Here is a 20,693-nt window from a genome sequence, read left to right as displayed (position 1 = left end):
TGACTTTAAAGTTTTCCTGCTGATTCATTGTAATGCTGAGTCATACGGTAATTAGTTGTGAACGTATTTAAGAAAGGTACTGTAACGTATTCAGTTGATAAGCTACCATTGTGTGTGGAGTTGCAACCATTGTGCTATCATTGTTGGATGGATCTGCTACCATCGTGATTTGTTACCAGAGTGAGTTTGTTATTCTAACCAACTACTGTTTGTGTGGTAAGAAGATTTCTGTATCACTGGACTGATTTAACTGGCAAAGACTTGGATTTGTTTAAAGATTATGAGATTGTTTTTTCACTATAAGTAAACTTTTGATAAACCAGTTTGCACATCTCTTATTCATTGCTCTCAGCAACGTTTCTCTGTGCTCTACACTCTGCTGGTTGGTAACACAACAACAATATCCTTAACAATATCGATCTAGTTTCTTTCCCTGGGCCAAGAATAAATCCCTGGGTTCTGGTTCCCACCCATCCACTCCTCTGCCCTGCAAGTCCTGACAGAACAAGTGGTTTTGCCTAGATCAGGGCTGGCTGATTTTTCAGTTCTTTCTTGTTCTCTAACATGAAACCAGTTCTGTTGGCTGTAACTTTGTTCCAAGTCTATTTATGAAACAAAGTCCATGGGTTTAAGGGACTTCACCCATAATTAAAATACCTTATTTCTCCTAGAATTTTTAAAAACTAATTCATGAAGTGCCCAGTAGAACCTGGTGCCATTTTGTACATGAATCTTCTTCCACAAAACACAAGTTTGGAGAAAAAGGGTTGGACCTGAAGCAACATCACCCTAGATTTTTTTTTCTGCCTATGACATGTCCTGATCTGTGCTTTGCTTGTCCAACCTTGTTTTTTTATCAGTCTGAAATATGAGCCGAGGTGGCGCAGTGGTTAGAGTGCAGTACTGCAGGCTACTTCAGCTGACTGCTAGCTGCAGTTCAGCAGATCGAATCTCACCAGGCTCAAGGTTGACCCAGCCTTCCATCCTTCTGAGGTGGGTAAAATGAGGAGCCAGATTGTTGAGGGCAATAGGCTGACTGTGTAAACCACTTAGAGAGGGCTGTAAAGCACTGTGAAGCGGTATATAAGTCTAAGTGCTATTGCTATTGCTATCATTCTGAAATCCTGGATTCTTTCTTGTTGTAAGCTACTACCTTTCTTTTGGTAATGGAAATAGCATAGACCACTGGATTAGAGATATCCACTGGATGGCTACTTAAGGCTCCATACTCAAGGAAATGAGACGGTTACTTGCATTTAGGATGGGCAAAAAGGGGGTTCCTTGCATAAGGACAGAAATTACTAGGTGCTGGAGATAGGTTATCAAGACTGGGTGTCTTGAGAAGTTCTGGGAGAACACCAAGATCATCTCCCATTTATCAAGTGCTGGGCTTGATAAACCTTATTTTTAATATTCCTAGAGGCTTCCTGTCTTCAGGTACTTACTGTGCGGCGGTTAGCAGCTGCCAGCTTCTGCTGCAACTTCTGAATATCCTCCTGAAGCATGAGAGCCTGGGAGATTTTCTCACCATGACGAGTCTTGGCTTCTTGCAAGTCGGAGGCCAGGCTACGGCTCTCCTCCTTGGAAGCCTGCAGCTTGACCTGGAGAGGAGAGGAGACGTGTTTCCAACATGCCAGCTGCTTGGCTAACAATGCCAGCTCTGGTTTCCTGCTCCTCTTTTGTGTCCCTCTTTTCAAACCTGTTGTTCCATGCTCACCTGGTACTGCTCTTTCTCGGCATTCTCTTCTTTGAGCTGATGGTGGATGTGTTCCTGCTCCCTCAGGAGTGACTTCACTGTGTCTTTCACCCTGCAGCAGAAATTATGCAAACAGTATATGTACGTGTGAGGAATATTCACTGTGCTCTTTCTAAGTCAGGGGCATCTCTAAAATAGGTCTGTCTGTCTGTCTGTCTGTCTGTCTGTCTGTCTGTCTGTCTGTCTGTCTGTCTACCTACCTACCTACCTACCTACCTACCTAACCTACTGTACCTATTTAGAAACCACCCTTTAGTTCCATCCAGTGGTGAAATCCATTTTTTTTACTACCAGTTCTGTGGGTGTGGCTTGGCGGGCTTGGCAGGTGAAGGATACTGCAAAATGTCCATTCCCTCCCTACTCCTGGGAGAAGGATATTGTAAAATCTCCATTCCCACCCCACTCTGGGGCATTCAGGGGTGGTATTTGCCAGTTCTCTGAACTACTCAAAATTTTCGCTACTAGTTCTCCAGAACCTGTCAGAACCTGCTGGATTTCACCCCTGGTTTCATCTTTGCATCTTCCTCAATATAGCACAAGCATCTACTAGCCCAGCAGCCTAATTCCAAGATGATATTTTAGCAACAACCTATTAATTTCAAGGCATCACTAGGTTACTAAACAGATCTCTGTATGAAAACATTCCCCAACATAATCTAATTCACGGACAGTGGGCTTGTTACAAACAATGTAAAAAACAATATTGATCCCTAAACTTCCTTCATTCCTGTACTTCCTCCACCTACGTTTAATTCGTGATCTGAATGGTAGTGGACATCCTCTGATAAAACCAAAGATATGGAAACTAGGACACAATATATTAAATCCTGGGACAGTTCCTTGAGATTTGAGTTAGAATGGCACCGAGAACTGATTCCATGACGATTCTGACTTTAGCATGAGAGAAGATAGAGCTCAGAAGATATTGTCCCCACACTCCCATCTCTCTCTTCCTCTTTTTCCCTCCTGCCATCCTTCTCCCTTTTGATTGTACTTGAGGTGCTTTCTTTGACATGGCCTTGACCTGTCTAATTCCGTCTCCCTCTGAAGCATCTTCTCTCCAATTCTCTGGATATCTCCCTCCAGTTCCTGGATTCGGGCCAAGTGCCCAGTTTCTTGAATGCTTAGAGTGTCTCTCTGCTTGGAGATTTCTGTGTAAGAATTTGACAGTTCCTGATTGAGGATAGAGAGGAAGAAAAGTGAGGGACATGATAGACATTATAACATTTGAATAAAATCTAAAAATCCAGCAGTTAGTTTTGCTGACAAAATTGAACACAACAACATATGAATAACCCTACTGGATGAAAGTAAGGCTCATTTTGATCCAGAATAGTTATTTCTCACAATGCCCAACCAGACATAAAAGTATGAGATGGAGACATACCGTATATACTCGAGTATAAGCCGAGTTTTTCAGCACATTTTTTATGCTGAAAAAAGCCCCCCTCGGCTTATACTCGAGTGAGGAAGGGATACCCAGATCTTGCTTCAGGCTTGGAGTCAGATGTTGCACAAAGTTTTGTGGCCACCTGAGTTTTTGCTTAGTAAGATGAGGGGAACACAACACCTTTCCTGAAGCTTGGGAAGAAGTGGGATCTGGAAGAGCTGGCAAGTCCTACTGCAGAACCTTGCTTTCTGCCTTGCCTTATATTGTGCAGCCAGCTTGGTGTGTTCATCACGTAAGGAGTTAAGTGCTGCTTCTAGATCCGCTGTGCGGCTTCTCAGTTCTTGAACCTCTTCCTTCAGGCGGCAGGACTCACGCAACAGGGCTCCTTGTTCCTGACGACTCTCTTCCAGCTGAGTCTGTGGGGAAGTAGAGAGAAAGAGATACGGTACCAAACTACAAAGTCATGGGACACATTCATTCAGTGGACTGAATTTTACCATCTTTGTATTGCTATCCTAGAAATAAAAGCTGATTTAAAAAAATTAAATCATGATATAATCTTTCGAGGCTGAAATATTTCAAGGCTATTTGTATGGTGCATTGCTTTTACAAAACAGCTTTGCACAAGGAAAACTCAACATGCCAGGGAAAAGCATTTATCTCAGCCTTCAGATACTTAATTTTTTATACAGCAAAGCCAAATAAGGAATGTCTCAGTAGCAGTTTAATGGTTCTGGTATAATTCCAGAAGATTGGAAAAACTCTGCTATCTTGGCTTGATGAAAGCAGAAGGTCAGCCATTTAATATTGGATGGATGGTCCAGGACATCTTGAAACTCTTGCTCCATCTCATTCATTTTGGCACCTTAGGAGGACAGACTGGGCACAGAGATGTTGTTGGACTACTTTCTAGATTGCTAGCCAAGTTAGCTGAGATGGATGGAATTTGGAGCCCAAGCACATTAAGAAGACCAACTTCTGACACCAATGCTAAGGAAAACATCAGATCATAGGTCAATATTTTAATTTGTGCCATGATGTACCTCCAAATTTGAATGTGGAAAGTGAAGATGCAGACTCAAAGGAAGCAACCAGTATCTTTTCCACCAATAATCACCAGGGATAGGGCCTTTCCCTCATTGCTGGTATTGCTTAGCCTTTAATTGTATCAGAAGATACTGTATATTTAATATGGAAATGATAACATTCCCTTTGTATTAGAGATGATATGGAACAGAATTAAAACCAGGAAACATGAGTTTGTTGCAGTTTATTTCTAAGCAACCCCTTCTCTAGAGGGTGCTAAGAATGTCTACAATAACCTCACAAAATTGGTTGGGTTGAAAAAATGTAAAAACAGGCCTAAAATCTAGAGCATTTCATAGCTGAGTGAAAGCCTGAATTTAGAATTTCCTGAGCTGAGTTGAATGCTGTAGTTAGGCAGCAAGCAACTAGTCATGAAAAAAATTATATTCAAGGAAGGGAATATCTCAAGTGGGTTTAGGGTCAAGAATGTTGGCTTACAGTGAGAACCAAGGGTTGCTTAGAGCATCTTACCTCAAGTAGAGCGGCCTTGGGAACTACCAGCAGCATATCAGTTCCTCCTCCGTCATCGCTGGCCTCCTCTAGAGTGACGAGCTCATCCATGGGACGGGGTTCGCTGAATTGGAAAGGAGAACTTTGGCCACGCACTTCCCCATGATGATCCACATAACGAAAGTGATATTGCTGCGGACCTGGCTTAGGTAAGTAGCTGGCTGTGAAAAGACAAATATATTTACTGTATTATTTTTCTGACTTCTGAATATGAGGCTTTCTTTTATTTCTTGACTCCTAATGAGTCACAGATAAAAGGAAAACCAAAGATAGGAAATTAAGGATCTCAGTTTTGATTAACATTCTCTTTTCTTAATTTCTGATGAACTGTTAAAGATCTTTTTGCTTTGCTTTTAGTACAAATTGGCATTTTATTTTGCTCCCAGTTTCATTACATGGAATTGATTTCAGCACTCCGGACCATTTTATTGTTTCCCATGAACTTTTCCCTAAGCTGTTTTGAATAGCTGTTTTGAAAGGGCAGGCCAGATAGATTGCTGAAGCCAAGTTTAATAAGACTAGTTGTTCTGTTTATCTCCTTTATCTTGTGTCACCATTCTGCTTGGGCAGGAAGTCATTCTTCAAGTGTTACTCAAAACATTTAGCCATGTATGCTTTGATGAATCTGCTCTGAATCACTTGTAACATGCCTACCTTGGAACTGGACGCTGCAATGAAGGGTTCCTTCAGAAGCTCCACCATCTGGCATTATGCCCCACACAAAGGTATAATAGTCACGTACCGAAGAAGCATCCGCCTGAAGCAAGGAATGGGAAAAGTAGCAGTAAAAGATATAGTACTTGTGTAACTCTCCCTGAAGGTCTACCATTGCAAACCCAACAATTTTGAATGGAACCACCTTTTGAGTGCGAGAATGTATGTTTTTAATGCTGCTCTTTACACAAAATTCCTATCCTAGATAACTTTTGTTAATTTTAATTAACCTGTTTCCCCCAAAATAAGACAAGCCCTGATAATAAGCCCAATTGGGCTTTTGAGCACATGGCAATAAGGCCAAGCACTTATTTCAGGGTTCAAAAAAATATAAGACAGGGTCTTATTTTCGGGGAACACGGTATCTAACGTTTTAATGTTTTATAATGTTATTTTTATCATGTTGAAAGTTGCCCAGTTGCTTGATAGTGAGATGCGTAGCATATACATTTAATAAATAGAATTCCTTATGAATTATGAAGACAATGGTAATCAGAACATTGGAAATGCAAAGTTCTAGCTGAGCTGTGCTATCTTTCGACTTGCAGGGTATTTTGATTATGGGCAGAAGAGAGTATGTCTTAATTGCTAATGCTAGCTGCAGTTCAAATCTCACTGGTTCAAGATTGACTCAGCCTTCCATCCTTCCCAGGTGGGTAAAATGAGGACCCACATTGTTAGGAGCAATATGCTGATTCTGTAAACCACTTAGAGAGGGCTGTAAAAGCACTATGAAGTGGTATATAAGTCTAAGTGCTATTGCTATTGCTAATTGAAGGAAGATATATTCTCCTGGTAAATATGAAGGACCCAGCTAGATGGCACCACCAATCAGCTTTGGCTGGTTTTGGAAAGCTACACAGGTTTAGATTTTGCTTAGTTCTTGGATGAGAGACCACCAGAAAATCTTGTCTGTGGGCTTTTCCTACTTTGAATGCTGTTGTTGAGAAAAAGATATGTCCTCTCCTGATGCTACAAGAAGGGGATTTGGATTTGAATGAGTCTTCAGCTTTTTACTCCACAGTTCCTGAGTGCTGTCACAACTGCAAGTAGTAAAAATAATAGCTAACAAAAAGTGTGGTGTTCATATACACTTGATTACAATTTCTCCAAAACTCCTGAAATGTGACCATACGCATTCAAATGTAATCATCCCACTTGTCCCCATTGGCAGTACCTTAAAGATCCCGATCCAATCTCTGGTCGATGGCTTCATGCCAGGTAGCAGATTGTAGTGGCACTCCACCTTGGTGTGGGGTACGTAACTTGAGGCCACATTCAGGAAAACTACCCTGGGGTGGGACTGCGCCTCTTCCATCTTATTAACTTGAGCTGTAAAGTAAATGAAAGTAGTTGATAGTGCAAGAAACATGATTTGGTGCTAAATCAGCCAGATGGGCACTTAATGGGCAAACCATCTTGTTGTGCAGGTGGATTGTTTTAGATTCTGCCCTTAGTTGAGGAAGGGATGTCTTTTGCAATGCATATTATTTAACTTAACTTTATGATGTCATAAGATAGCCCTGCTTTGATTAATTAATTAGTTCTGCTCTTTCTTTGAAGATGGGAGACCTAGCTTTCTGCCCCAAAGTCTTGCTCTACTGGCTTCCCTGCAAATGCATCTCAGGGCATGACCTGAAATATGAGCAAGGCTAGTTTTATGCACCAAAACAGTGTTGACAAAGGCCACCATGTCAGAGGCAATTAGCCCCGTTACCTTCCTGGGGTAATTGCTTGGATCGTGGCATTTTCCTTGTGTATACCTTTGAAAAATAAGACCGGAATACATCTTCTAATTAACTCATATTTATTGTAAAGAAAATAAAACATCTAACTATCTAAATATTTAATGTGAAAGTGAAGAAGCAAGTGAAAGAATGCGGACATGCGTAGTATCAGTTACTGATAAGAAATTTTGGCAAGCTACGGAAAGTCTTGACAGTCCAGAAATAATGAGCTCAGCTGGTAAATACAAAAACGCAGTGACACACCACTCAGGTCCTGCCACCTTCAGTAGCAGAACAGAGGAAAGCCTTTCTTCCTGCTAAAAACCCTTGACAGCCACTGCTAATTGGAGCAGAAAGACAGGATAAAGGAAAAAGAAATCTGTCTTAAGACAGGAAATTATCATCTACTCATCAGAGAAGAGAACAGGAAATTTGTAGTTATTATCTATACAGTATCTATAGATTTAAAAAAAAATATACCAGGAAAAAGCTGAAATTCATATTATTTCTGATTATTCCTGGAGAATTCGATTTCTGCTGGGCATAGGTAAGGATAGGATGGGTATGTGTGAAAGTGCATGCTCTAAAAGTAAATATGGCTGGACAAGAGAATGTACATTTACAATATGTTTATAAGAAATAAAATAAAATAATATGGAGTAAATATGGTAAATATGGAAGAGTCTACTACATCTACCCACTTGTCATTCATCTTAATATTTTCCCTGGCATTTTCCTCAAATTTGCAAGCATTTTTTTTTGCGCACAATATTGCTTACAGATGGGAGACACAAATTAAATTATGTAATTGCATTAAACTGCTTACTGCACACGAATGAGTTTAATCCACATACTTTGGTCCTAAAGTATATGTTTTTTTCCTGAAACAACAAGGAGCGTTTAACAATTTTGGGGAGGGTTTTTTTTTTTTCTGACAGGAAAGGAAATATGAATAAGCATTAGGAGTGGCAGCGTACGTACAATGGAACATGGATGGAAGCCAGGAGGAAGGGACAGAGCCAGGATGGCCTTCTTAATCTTTGCAGATTGTTTTTCCATCACTGGGATACTTTGGTTAATTATTGATTGTTATAATGATTTATTTATACCACACCATCAGTTTACATGGTACATTGCAGCCTATACACACACACACACACACACACACACACACACACACACACACACAGAGTAGGTACATAAAAAAGAAAAATCTTTGTCCCCAAGGCACTTACAGTCTAGTTAATGATGGAAAGAAGCAGCAGCAGGAGAGAGAGAGAAAAAAGGGTTTTAAAAAATGTCAGCCAATGCAGTTCAGAGCTGTAAGAACAATGGCTTAATTTCAGCAAAGGGAGTGCAGCAGGGTTCAGGGAAAGGTAGCAGGAGAGCCAACGGTTCAAAGGATGGATGTAGAAGGGACGGAAAGAGAATAAAACTGAAGGAGAAAAGCTCTGAAACCCTTTTTTTTCTTATTTGCATAAAAAGTCTGAACATAGATCTGTCATCCTTTTCGCTCCCTAAGCCCTCAGGGATGCTTTCACACCGAGCTTGTGATCATTCTTATTGCCACAAGACACCGAGAAGCCCAATAAGCAACTAGTGCTCCCTCCCTCCCTCCAAGAAGAGAGTATAAAAAATGGCAGCAGCAAACAGACACACACCCAATTTCACTGATTTGGTGCTTTAGAAAAACATTGCAGCAATTCATTAAACAGAAGGGCCACCCTAGTAGCATTCTTGTGCTCGCCCTTTCACTGATCCATGGCCTCTAAGATGGTATTTGATTAGAGAACAAGCACCAGGAGGACCCAGCGTTGGGGGGGGGGAACACCTGTGCCCCCCCACCTCTCTGCATTTCAGTGGGATAAAACTGGACTCGTAAGTTTTGAGCTGCACTGCATTTGAGCCAGAAATGAATTACTGAGTTGTCAAATAGGAGCGTTATTGTGGGGTCACAAGGGAACATAGAACTGATCCTGGAGCAACATGAATTTATTTATTTATATTTTATTTCTTTATTCATTTTCTATAGCCGCTCATCTCAGTCAATGACTCTGGACTGGTTATATGCTATGTATGGAATCGGCCACAGAATCTATAGAGGTAGACTAATCCTATGTATAGATGGGCCGAGGGAAAGCAAGAAACTTTAAATCAATGGCAGGGTTTTTCCCTACAATTATACCTCCATGTGGAAAGAGGATGAGAAACCACACCCAACACTTTATTTATTAAATTAATTTGATTTATATGCCCCCTTCTCCGGAGACTCAGGGCGGCTTACAATGCGTTAAGCAATAGCCTTCATACTTTTGTATATTTATACAAAGTCAGCTTATTGCCCCCACAAACTGGGTCCTCAATTTACCTACCTTAGAAAGGATGGAAGGCTGAGTCAACCTTGAGCCTGGGGAGATTCGAACCTGCAGTAATTGCAGGCAGCTGAACGTTAATAACAGGCTATTAGTCTGCTGCGCCACCAGGCTCTTAATCCTGTGCCACCAGGCTCTTAATCCTTATTAATCTTTCATCAATCTATTAGTAATATTATTCTTTCTCAAGGATTTCTCTTGTGTAGGACTCGTATTCAAAACACCTCCTTGCCTGTCCCTGCAATGGTATTTCATGGCTGAACAAGACTAGAATGATCAATGCCTTTCCAATTCTTACTATTTTGCTGCAGTTCACTTAGGCCACAATTGGGACTGGCAACTCGGTCATTTAGTAAAGTGGTTGCTAAGTGAAACCACAGCTGTCCTTACAGACTTACTTCAGCTTTCCTTTGCTTTACAGATCTTGCGAGGATTGGTCGCAAAGTTACTTTTTCATTACCATCAGAACTGTGAACAGATGCTAAATGAGGCAGTCACTGAACAAGGATTGCTGGTACAAGTACGGGACTGGTAGGAAATAAACCTCATGCATTGAAGCTGGTGCTTTCTTATAGCTTGCTTAATTGGTGCCAATAACGAACACAGATTAAATCTGATTTTACATGTATTGACTGCAGCGAGAATAGTCTTTGTACAACAATGGAAAAGTGAAGAGATCCTAACAGATGAAGATGTGATTAGAAAAATATTAGAACGTGCAGAAATAAGTAAGCTAACACAATTAAGAAAGAAACTGAGTATTTTTTTTTTTTACTTTTTGGGACTTATTTTATCAGTGGCTAGCTGATAAAAACAGGAGCTAGAAATTGGGAAATATATGGAAGGATCAATGATCTAAGGAAGATATGTTAACTTGGTTAAATAATAACCATGATGATTATTAATATAATTGATATTAAGGCAATGAATATTATTGTAAACACTTTATTATTTCCTAAAATGATTTGTACTCAGGCAACACACTTTCAATTGAAATTGGAATTTTTATGTTATAAAATAAAATAAAAACTTATTATAAAAAAAAAACAAATACAAATAAAACAAATACAGATTAAATGTGGGGCTCTTTATATTCTGTAACTGGTTCCCTCCTTGAAATCGTACATACCGCTGCCCATTTTTCACTCACTATGACTGGGCGTAGAAGGCAATGATGCTGTTATGACAGGTTTCCCCAGCTTGGAAACACAACCAATGTGTGGACCAGGGGTGGGTTCTACTTATCTTTACTACCAGTTCGCATTGGGAGCGCGCATGCGCAGATCACCTACGATGACTTCCGGGTTGGTGGGCGGAGCCTTCCGCCGGTTTTACTACTGGTTCTTGCAAACCGGTCTGAACCGGGGGCAATCCACCACTGGTGTGGACTTGTTACTTAGCATCATGGATAGTGAATTTGAGGAACTAAAGAAGTCCTCCAATTTGGGGAGCACTTAGGTTGAGAAAGGCTGTGCTAAGGGATTTCATTTCAGAGGAGGAAGGGGGAAAAATAAGTCAGATTAGAACAGTCTCCATTTAACTTGGGGCCTTTCGGATATGTAGGATTACAACTCTTATCTGGCACAGCCAGCACGGCCAAAGAGCAGGGATGATAAAAGAGCTGCAATCTGATAATAATGTCCAAAGGACCACAATAGCTCTTTATCTTTGTTCTATAACCTCAGCTTATACATGAAGAAGTTTTTTATTTATTTTTTTCAAAACTTAATTGCTCTTAAGGATCCAGCACTTTTCAATCTGGGTCGTCTCCCCCCCCCGCTTTTGTGTTTGTGTATGCATATGTGCTAGTCGTTCCCGACTCTAGGGAGCGGTGCTCATTTCTGTTTCAAAGCCGAAGAGCCAGCGCTGTTCGAAGACGTCTCCGTGGTCATGTGGCTGGCATGACTAAATGCCAAAGGTGCACGGAACGCTGTTACCTTCCCACCAAAGGTGGTCCCTATTTTTCTACTTGCATTTTTTATGTGCTTTCGAACTGCTAGGTTGGCAGAAGCTGGGACAAGTAACGGGAGCTCATCCCATTACGTGGCACTAGGGATTCGAACCGTTGAACTGCCGACCTTTCGATTGACAAGCTCAGCATCTTAGCCACCGCACTCCCAAAGTGAATAAAGGCGTCAGGCAATCAATTTAAGCTTGGGTTGGACCACAACATAGCCTGCATGAAACATCTTCCTTCAAGTTTGTTACCTGGGATCAAAAATGAAGTGGGAGGCACCCAAACTTTCCTTTGTTGTAGAGAATCCTGAATCTGTGAAAGCTTTTCTTAAGAGACCAACATACAGCAAGAAAGGATGTTGCTCTTTATCCCAAGCAGTTCATGACCTTACAAAGTGCTTTAAAAAGACTTTTTTCCCCCTATGCCTTTCAATATACACTTGCAATGTAATTTCAAGGCTTTTTTTAATGTAGTGTTTAGTGGAAATGAAACTTTTTGTTGGAACCTCACAATGAAGGGCAGATCTGTTTGAAGGCAACCAAGCGGTGGCCCTGGCATTTTAGCACCATATTATTACAAGGACAGGATGAGAAAGATTTGCTATCAACAAGGCAAGGGATCAGCCCCTCACAATGGGATGTGGCCTAGATAATAGCTGCTTGTTTCTGGCATTTACAACAGAAGCAAAGGGTCACAGCAAGTATTAACAAGTTTGGCCATGAAATTGTAATGGCAACCAGCGTGGTTTCTCAACGATATAACTGCGTTTGACAATCCTTCTTCTCCTTCAACCCAGGAGATCTAGGAGCAAGCAGGCCTAATGTGACAATTTGCCACCCTGTAGTACAGCAGAGCACTTCAGAGTTGATATACTGGTGTTTTGGGGTTTTTTTCAAAAGAAGGAGAAAGCTCCATCACGAAAATGATGAAACACCCATGCACACCTTTGTGTGTAAGACATGTACGCTTGAAATATATAACTGCCTTGCTTTATAAATCAGTAGGAAGGAAGGAGGTGGCAGGAAAAATAAGATTTCAGAAGTATTGGATATGCTCTCTCTCTTTTTTTTTTTACATGATTCCCAAATCCACTGACTAGATGTTCAAAATGATGGTGGGGCTGGGCCTGAAATACTCAAAAGTAAATGTTTCTCAGCACCATGCCAGGTCCAGGTCAGGACTGCATTAGAATTAATTTTGCCTATATAAAATCCACTTCCGTGCAACTTTCTTTGTTTCAACAGCCTGGTTTTATGCCAGCAGAAGACTTTTTCTATTGTTGCTGTTGCCCAATCGGGACTTGGAAATTTTTGGTACTCTACTTCAAGTTAAGAGATCTATTAGCAGAGCCAAATCTGCATTCTGTTCACCCTCATTTTAGGCCATCAAATCAACTCTCTGCCCGAGGCAGGAAACACAGGGCTAGAGCATATGAGCTCACAGATTGAGCACCTGGGCAGACATCTGGCTATTGGAGTTCCAGGAAAGCCAAACCAAGCTACAGCCTTCATAACTAATGCACCCATAATCCCAACCATGGTCTCCAACAAAATCCACTTGTGAAATTAATTTCACTGGACAACGCAATGGCTACTGCTTTAAGAAAGAGATTAAATCAGCCTACCTGGCATGCAAACATACATCATCATCATCCCAGCAAATCCTGACTGCAGCAGATGAGATTTATTTACTTATTCATCCATCAATTTATATTTTAGATTTCTAAACTGCCCATTGTTGTGGACCACCAGCTGCCAGCAGAGCTGGTAACAAACTCGGACAATGAGGAGGTTGGGGAGGAATTTGGGCCAGTCGTGGAGTCTGGGGAAGGCTCTGATGGATGCTCTGCGTCGGAAACAGAGATAGAGCCAGGGCCATCCAACATTTCCCAGCTGCCTTCGGAGTCGGAGATAAGTGGGGAAGAAGAACAGCTGGGGCCTGTTCCAGATGCCTATGCGCAGAGCTGTCAGGAGAGGAGAACAACTGAGGACAAGGAGTCGATTCTGGAAGAAAGGCACACATGGACACCGAATGGCCCCTCCCTGGATGGGGAATAAACAGAAGTAAAAGGGGACTGGTGGTTGCAGAAAACAACAGTTCATATTTTTGCAACTGGGAGCTCTCGGCCTGGCAATTATCCAAGGAATTATAAGGTCTGTTACTGCAATTAACCTTTGGAAGGATTATTGTCTGGACTTTTCAGTGTATGAATGCCATGAATTCACAGTAGCTAAATAAAGAGGGATTTTTCGGGACAAGGAGTCTGTTTCTTGGTTCTGCTAAGGCTGGGTCAGAACACCACTTCCCTCAAAGAGATTAAAGATTATAAACATAGGATAAAACCCAAGTTGGGGATGGGAGCTTTTTTTGGTGTGTAGGTAAATCACAAGATCAAACACATAAAACAAACTGGAACATCCATGTATATAAACACTGGACCTTGGAGTACCAGTTTCAAGAACCGAGAGATGAGGAGCCCTTTTGTTCCATACATCAAGTTTCCAGAGGTATCCAGTTATAAACGTTTGGAAGCAGAAACAAGAATAAAAACCTTGGCTTTTTCCAATGAGGTCGTACCTTAAGAAGGTAGATTAGGGATTGTTTACCTGAACAGTATGCTATCGTCAGAGAAATGAATTTATAGCCTAGGGATAGGAGAATGTAATTCTCCTGTCTGTACGGCCACAACTATGTGGACCTGACTCTGTTTAGTTTTTTCGGTATTAATTCTGGAGCATTAAGAGGAATCATACTGGATGAAACCAGCCACATAATCTCACCACATCTGAAGCAAGAAATGAGCTTGAAAGGAGTCAAAACCAGAACATGTAGTGGCAAGATAGCTGTAATACCTGGCAACTAGCATTCAGAATAGATATCTGGTGCTTGTGGTTAGCATATATGCCTCCAGATATTTTGGGCCTATATGTTTCAGAATAGTTCAAGTCAGGCTGGCTAGAAGTGGTAGGAGTTGTACTTTTAGCAAATCAGGAGGCCTCAAAATTGGGAAATCTATATAATTTTAATAAATAAGGGACTTGAAAATGCATCCTATTTGTAGATCAGTACACTGCATGTACCTCTTAGTTGGTGGAATGCGAACAACAATACGTTGATTTGCAAAGTACTAATTTGAGTTTGTACTAATAGTCTGGGCATGTTTGAGGTGAAAAAAATGTTGGTTGTGTTTATAAGATACAATCAAAATATGTCAAAACTAACTGGTACCATACTGTCATTACTGTTAGCAGAGTAGCATAAATATAATTAAAGCTAACCTCTTAGGTGAAATTTACTAAAAGCATTATGTGAAATATAATAAAAATATTATGTCAAAGCCATAGTTGTACAAAGTTGTACAAAGCCATGGTGGTAGAAATCATAGCTGCAAGTTGGGTAGATGGCCACGGCCATGGCAAGGGAAGAGTGCAACTTGAAAGGTAAAAGGATACGTCACATGTTAAGGAACATGAATAAAAAGGAAGGGACAATATATGGTGTATATCTGTGAAACTTAAGGAAGGGGAAGGATGCAATAGATCTGAATAAGGAAGTGGTCTGATGAATAAATGCAAGTGAAAGTGTAGGTTAATTATGAATGAAAGAGCTAAAACATATGTCAGAAAGTATGAAATAGTGCTATTTAGGATGTTACAGGTTTCATATCAGAGGTGGGCTTCAGCAGGTTCTGACCAGTTCTGGAGAACTGGTAGTGGAAATTTTGAGTAGTTCGAGAACCGGTAGTAAAAATTCTAACTGGTCCCGCCCCCATCTATTCTCTGCCTCCCAATTTCCACCTTATTGGAAATGGGGATTTTGCAGTAACCTTGCCCTGGAGAGGGGTGGGAATGGAGATTTTACAGTATCCTTCCCCTGCCATGCCCACCAAGCCACCCACTAAGCCATGCCACACCCACAGAACCGGGGTAAAAATTTTTGAAACCCACCACTGTTTCATATGCAAGTAAAACTTCAGAGTTTGGTGATAATTGCATGTTATGCTCCAATGAATTATGATAACGGAAGGACCAAAGATGAATTAGAAGAAAACTTGTGCATTATTCAGATTGAAAGTAATGAAGGGGGAAATTATTCCATTAGGTGACATGAATGTTTTGGTTGGAACAAGAAAAAAATTACAGAAAAAAGGATGGTGCCATTCAGAGAAGATGATCAGAGGAGATGGTGATCTTGGTAAATGGCTGCTTAGACAAAGGACTAAACATATTTGCTTTTGAATACATAAGCTTGTTTCACTTGCAAGTGTTAAACATAACTCTGTTTATACATCCATGGAATGAATATAAATCTTAAAGCATTATTCATTTATGATGAAGGATTGAGAGAAATGCGGGACAGACATTTTTTTGGGATAGAGATAAAAGTAGATTTTGATGAAAGATAGATATGGAAGATAATGCAAGAAGGGAAAGAAATAAGAGTGGAACATAAGATAGCAGGAAGAAAATGTAGCATCCATTATGAAAAAGTATTAGAATACCAATCAATTTCCCAGTAGATTGAACAGAATATGGATGTAAGGAATGTGGAGTATCCTTTAAAATAAATATGTTACTGAGTACTGCATCATGGAAGCAGGTGGAGTTATGCTAACAGTAGTATGAAGAAGAGTGCTTGGTAAAATTATGACATAAAGGAGGTTGTGTTTCAGAAAAAACACTTACAGAAGAGTGATTGCCGCAAAAATGAAGATGAAAGAAATATGCTGTATAATGCATATGCAGAGAATCAGATAGTACAAAGAATATATCCAAAGAAAGCTAGACACAGTTAAGAGTCAGAAGAAATGCAGAATAGTTTTGCTTTAAAAATACAGTCTTTTGAAAATGGACAAAAAATCCTAAACAAAGGGGCCTACAACTGAATGACTGAGATTAAGAATTAATTTGGGAAGAAACTGAAGTGAGAAAATGCTGGAAGGGATATTTGAGAGACGTAAGTGAAAATGGTAATACGTTGCAGAATTGAAGTGATATAGATACAATCTATGTTTTAAAAAATGGGGAAAAAGAAATCATAAGTAAGAAAGTGTTGAAAAATGATAAAACTGCAAATGTACATGGTGTAACTGGAGATGTTTCATGCTTTTCTACAGGCTTGTAAAAACTCTGCTCTTCCAGAAAACATGTATGAACTGATATGTGTGGAGTCATCAGTGCCAAAATTCTGTGCCAATTTTTTTTTTATTATTTTCATCACTCACTTATAGTTCATATCAGATTGTAGTAGTAAATAAATAAATCTCATAAATAAATGGGAAAGGTTGTAAGAGGTAAAGGGGATTAGTTGTTAAGCATGTCTGGGAAGGCATTTAATAAAATTCTAAATGAAAAGGTGTGAGAAATGTAATTGAGAAAAATTTGTAAATGCGGTGTAGCTTTACGCATTGCAGGTGGCATATAGATTACCTTTTTTGCTCTTTGATAGGTCATTCAGAATTGTGTGAATGTGTTTTGGACAGAGAGGTATGAGCCATTCCAGTGCCAGCTTCAGAAATCAGTGACAATCAATTACCTAAAGCTGAATCAGCAGAAAAATCAGTAGGAACAGGTGCCGAAGAAGTCAAGTGATGAAGGTCAAACCCTGGTATATAACCCAGGCTCAAGATGTACTGGAATCTGAGCAGCCATCAGCAAGGTCATGCTTCCCTATATTTTCTGGAGCACTGCATGCACTTGCACTGGCCACACTATGCCTTTGTAATTTACTGCAAAACTACTCACCAGTAAACTCCTTGTAAATCAGCCAGGCATATGTGATATAAGTCTGAAACAGAAAAAAAATGTGAGAATGTCCATGGGTGATTTAGAGAAAGTGGATGATATAATAAATAGGCTTCAATTACAAAGTAAAACAAACATATAATAATATAGAAGAATATATGAAATACTTATTCAATGTTGAGCATGGATTAAGACAAAAATAGTTGATTGCATTTGTGGACAAAATGTATAAATAATGCATGTGATGACATCAAAAGTATGTGAATTGAAGATGTGAAATGTATATAGACTTGTATGCAGATGCCGCCACATTGCTACACCAAATAATTTGCAGAAAATTGCTGACAGATAAAATGGCAGGCCTAGGAATGTTTTAGTAACACCGAAGTGAGAAGGGCATGTAAGGAGAAACACAAAAGTTGAATGTTGTGGGAATGAGTTACTGAAGAAGCATGTACAGTATAGGAAAACATGACTAAAAAATAAGGGGTCAAGATAAACAGGTGATGAATGAATGTGGACTAAACATAAAAATAAGTGACCAGTATGAAAGAAGTACATTTGGTAGCTTGGTTATATAGAAAGAATGAATGTGAATCAAAGTAATATGGAAGAATAAATTGAGAAGGGGAAGACCCAAAAAACTGTTATTTGCATAGAGCTGATAAGAGAGAGATGACAGATGACAGATTTAGAGTACAAAACACACTATGAACCAAGCATTGTATGGATATGGTAAAAACAAAGGTGCTTTGTAAGAGAGAGAGAAATGGAGAATTATTTAGCTATCTTTCTTATCTCATGTTTTTAATTTATTTTGTTTGCAGCTTATTCCTTTTCTGGACTTTGTGTGACACTGCTTGCTTTGAAAGCAAATAGTATTAAAGTTATTTGTATTTTTATGTCCTATCAGGATGACTGAGTGTTTTCTCCCAAAGAATTCTGCCTAATGGCCATGATGATCGCACAAGGTGCTGTTGGTTCTGTTGCATCCTATGGACATTGGGTATCAAGAAACAAGAATAGCTTTTCTGTTGAGACTCCCATCCTGAGAAACAGCCTCCTCTTTAGAGGATTTCCCTGTCATTAAAGTCAAGATGCATAGGGAAAAATCCTTTTTCATTCACATTTTATTCATCTTGGCATTTTTGACATTTAATGTTATTACAGCGGCTTGTGGCCACCGATCATTTCCTAAGCTCTATTATTCCATTCTTTTTATTTATTCAAATTGTACAGCTGCCCATCTCACATACATATGCAACTCTGGGTGGCTGAGTTTTCGCTGTTATGTTGTCTTTCTTGAATGTTAACATTAAACTCGGCCTGAAGATGTTTTTTCCTAATTATTCCTATGATTATCTTCTCTGAATTTAATTGCCTTTTCAAGTTACTAAGTATTACATCTTGTGACAACCAATGCCCTGTTTCCCGGTTTTAACCACGGAGATACCGCAGTGGTGGTTTTTTCTACCTTTCTAGCCGACGTTCAGCTTCTTGTATTATTTCAAAGGCAAAAGGGAGAGCTCGTTGTCCCCTCCCCAGCTGCAGTATTCAGCTGAAAAGACCAATCCTCCTGTCCTTGCAGATAATTTATATTTACAACAGGGGATGATCTTACATAAGCTGAGAATACAGCAAAGGGAGAAGATATTTTTCTATCTAATCTTCGGGGGAACGGAGGAATCTTTTTTTTTCAGATAAATAAGGGCGTTCTTGTGAAGACCTCTTAGGCTTCCATATTACTAGTGTAAACCGGGGGTGGGAGAGTGGGGAATGCTCGGACGTGGCAAACCTCCCTCACAAGAGAGGCCTGTTATGAAACCAGGTGGAGCCAGGCTTGCCCGCACTAGACAGTCTCTCTCCTCTCCACCGCATGCCAAGGGAAGGAGCTTCCCCCCTCCCCCGCGTGACCCAGACGAGCCACGTGGGCACGAAACCCAAGCCTGGCAGCTCCCGGCACTGCTGCTACATTCCTTTCCCCGGGAGCAACTAGAACCTCGGGGCGGGGCTTCTCCAAGACAAACGCCAATCAGAGACCGAGAAGGAGCCCAGCAAAACAAACTAGCGATCGGGGAGCCGCTTATGGGAAAAGACGACGGAGGCGTGGGAAGATGTTGCGCCTCGCTGGCCTGATGCGAGAGGTTTGCGCAAAGACCCTCCCCTCCCTTCCCGGTTTCTGATGGACTTTTAGGGAATGGAGGCAGCTCTTCATTCCCTCCCCCCTCCTTGTTTAGGGCTGGTGGGGGGGGGGGGGGAAGCTGTAACTCTTCTGCTGCAAAGGCGCCGTCCTCTTGGCGTCACACGGTTTAAGACTGGGCAGCTTCAAGCCAAACAAAGAAAATGACTGTAAGCTTGCAAGAAGCCACAAGTCTCATCACGTCCTGCCTAGTTCTCCCACATAAACACCAAATCGTGCGAACCTCGAAGCTTCGTCGCAGTTACGTTTAGGATTTGGGAATGGGAGGGGATTTGGGGGCTCGGGGAGGGGGCAGACTTTTGGGAGTCAAAATGGATCCCGAAGTTAGATTAGTAGAAAGGAGCGAAAGATCGCAGGCAGCGAATATCTCCAGCACTTAAAACGGGAAGAAAAGATTTGGGGTGTCCCAACACCGAACAGTACTTGTCTGTATATAAAGGAAACGGGCAGATCGATGTGAAACGGAGGTTAATAAAAGAGTTTTCAAGCTAATCAGGTTAGAATTTCTCTTTTTCAACCAGTGTTCTTCCCAATTGCCTGCTTTTTGTGCAGCAAGTTCAGAGTTAAAGGCCCACTGAAGCCTTTCGTACATTTTCTCTCCCCTTTCATGCAGGGAGAAGTGAAAACCTGTGCATCCACAGCCTCCTTTTTGATTTTGATTTCTGTCCCGACAGGAAGTACAGTTGGTTAAAAACTCCTGAACTCGGGAGAGAGGGAGGGAGGGGTGTTCCCCCTCCCCAAATGCACCCCAAATCTGATGCTTCCGAGCAATTAACAAAGATAAAGCAAGGAGGAGAGAAAATAGAAAAGCCCTTTCCCCAGTACAGAAGACGTCTCTTACCCAGAGAGCAACCAGCTGGTCCACTAATCTTTTAGTAACAACAATAACAGCCTTCAAGCCAGCTGAGAAGAGGCGGAGGCCGGTGGAGCTCTAAGTGCTGCCGGGAGTTGTAGTTCTCTTTCCCTGCTCGTAAATTAAAGATGAGCGAAGAGGTAAGATTCAAGTTGCCACGGAGGGCCGAGAGAACGCCTGGGATTGTGGGTTTGGTAGTTCCGGGGCCCAGGAAGACAAGGGGAAATAGTGCCAGTGGGACTCCAAGTTCCATGGAGCACCTGGGTTTCAGGAAGATAGGAAGCAGTTCACGAGGAAGGAAAATAAATTATTGAGAAGGGCTCAAGTTGCCAAGGTGGTAAATCTAAGATTCTGAGAGTTCGTCTCGGAATATTTTCTGAGGTT

General features: G+C 40.9%; 1 protein-coding gene across 6 annotated transcripts in view; it reads right to left on the bottom strand.

Moving 5' to 3' along the window:
- Nucleotides 1–20,488, bottom strand: part of CALCOCO1 (calcium binding and coiled-coil domain 1) — a 42,716-nt gene extending 22,228 nt beyond the window's left edge. For 2 of the 6 annotated variants that reach the window (XM_087886768.1, XM_087886766.1), the window contains exons 1-9: nucleotides 20,298–20,488; nucleotides 17,257–17,299; nucleotides 6,634–6,788; nucleotides 5,397–5,499; nucleotides 4,704–4,903; nucleotides 3,404–3,562; nucleotides 2,781–2,929; nucleotides 1,718–1,808; nucleotides 1,446–1,601 (exon numbers count right to left, since the gene is read on the bottom strand). In XM_087886768.1, coding sequence (XP_087742894.1) covers nucleotides 1,446–1,601; nucleotides 1,718–1,808; nucleotides 2,781–2,929; nucleotides 3,404–3,562; nucleotides 4,704–4,903; nucleotides 5,397–5,499; nucleotides 6,634–6,774 — 999 coding nt within the window. In that variant the 5' untranslated portion in view covers nucleotides 6,775–6,788; nucleotides 17,257–17,299; nucleotides 20,298–20,488. The remainder of the gene's footprint in view (nucleotides 1–1,445; nucleotides 1,602–1,717; nucleotides 1,809–2,780; nucleotides 2,930–3,403; nucleotides 3,563–4,703; nucleotides 4,904–5,396; nucleotides 5,500–6,633; nucleotides 6,789–17,256; nucleotides 17,300–20,297) is intronic. The other 4 variants (XM_087886769.1, XM_087886767.1, XM_034412125.3 and 1 more) reach the window with 3 other exon arrangements.
- Between the last annotated feature and the right edge of the window lie 205 nt (nucleotides 20,489–20,693).

The sequence above is a fragment of the Pantherophis guttatus genome, chromosome 2 (genome assembly GCF_059756535.1).
Source record: "Pantherophis guttatus breed Tessera chromosome 2, ASM5975653v1, whole genome shotgun sequence".
Lineage (NCBI taxonomy): Eukaryota > Metazoa > Chordata > Lepidosauria > Squamata > Colubridae > Pantherophis > Pantherophis guttatus.
This window is presented reverse-complemented; position numbering and strand designations above follow the sequence as displayed.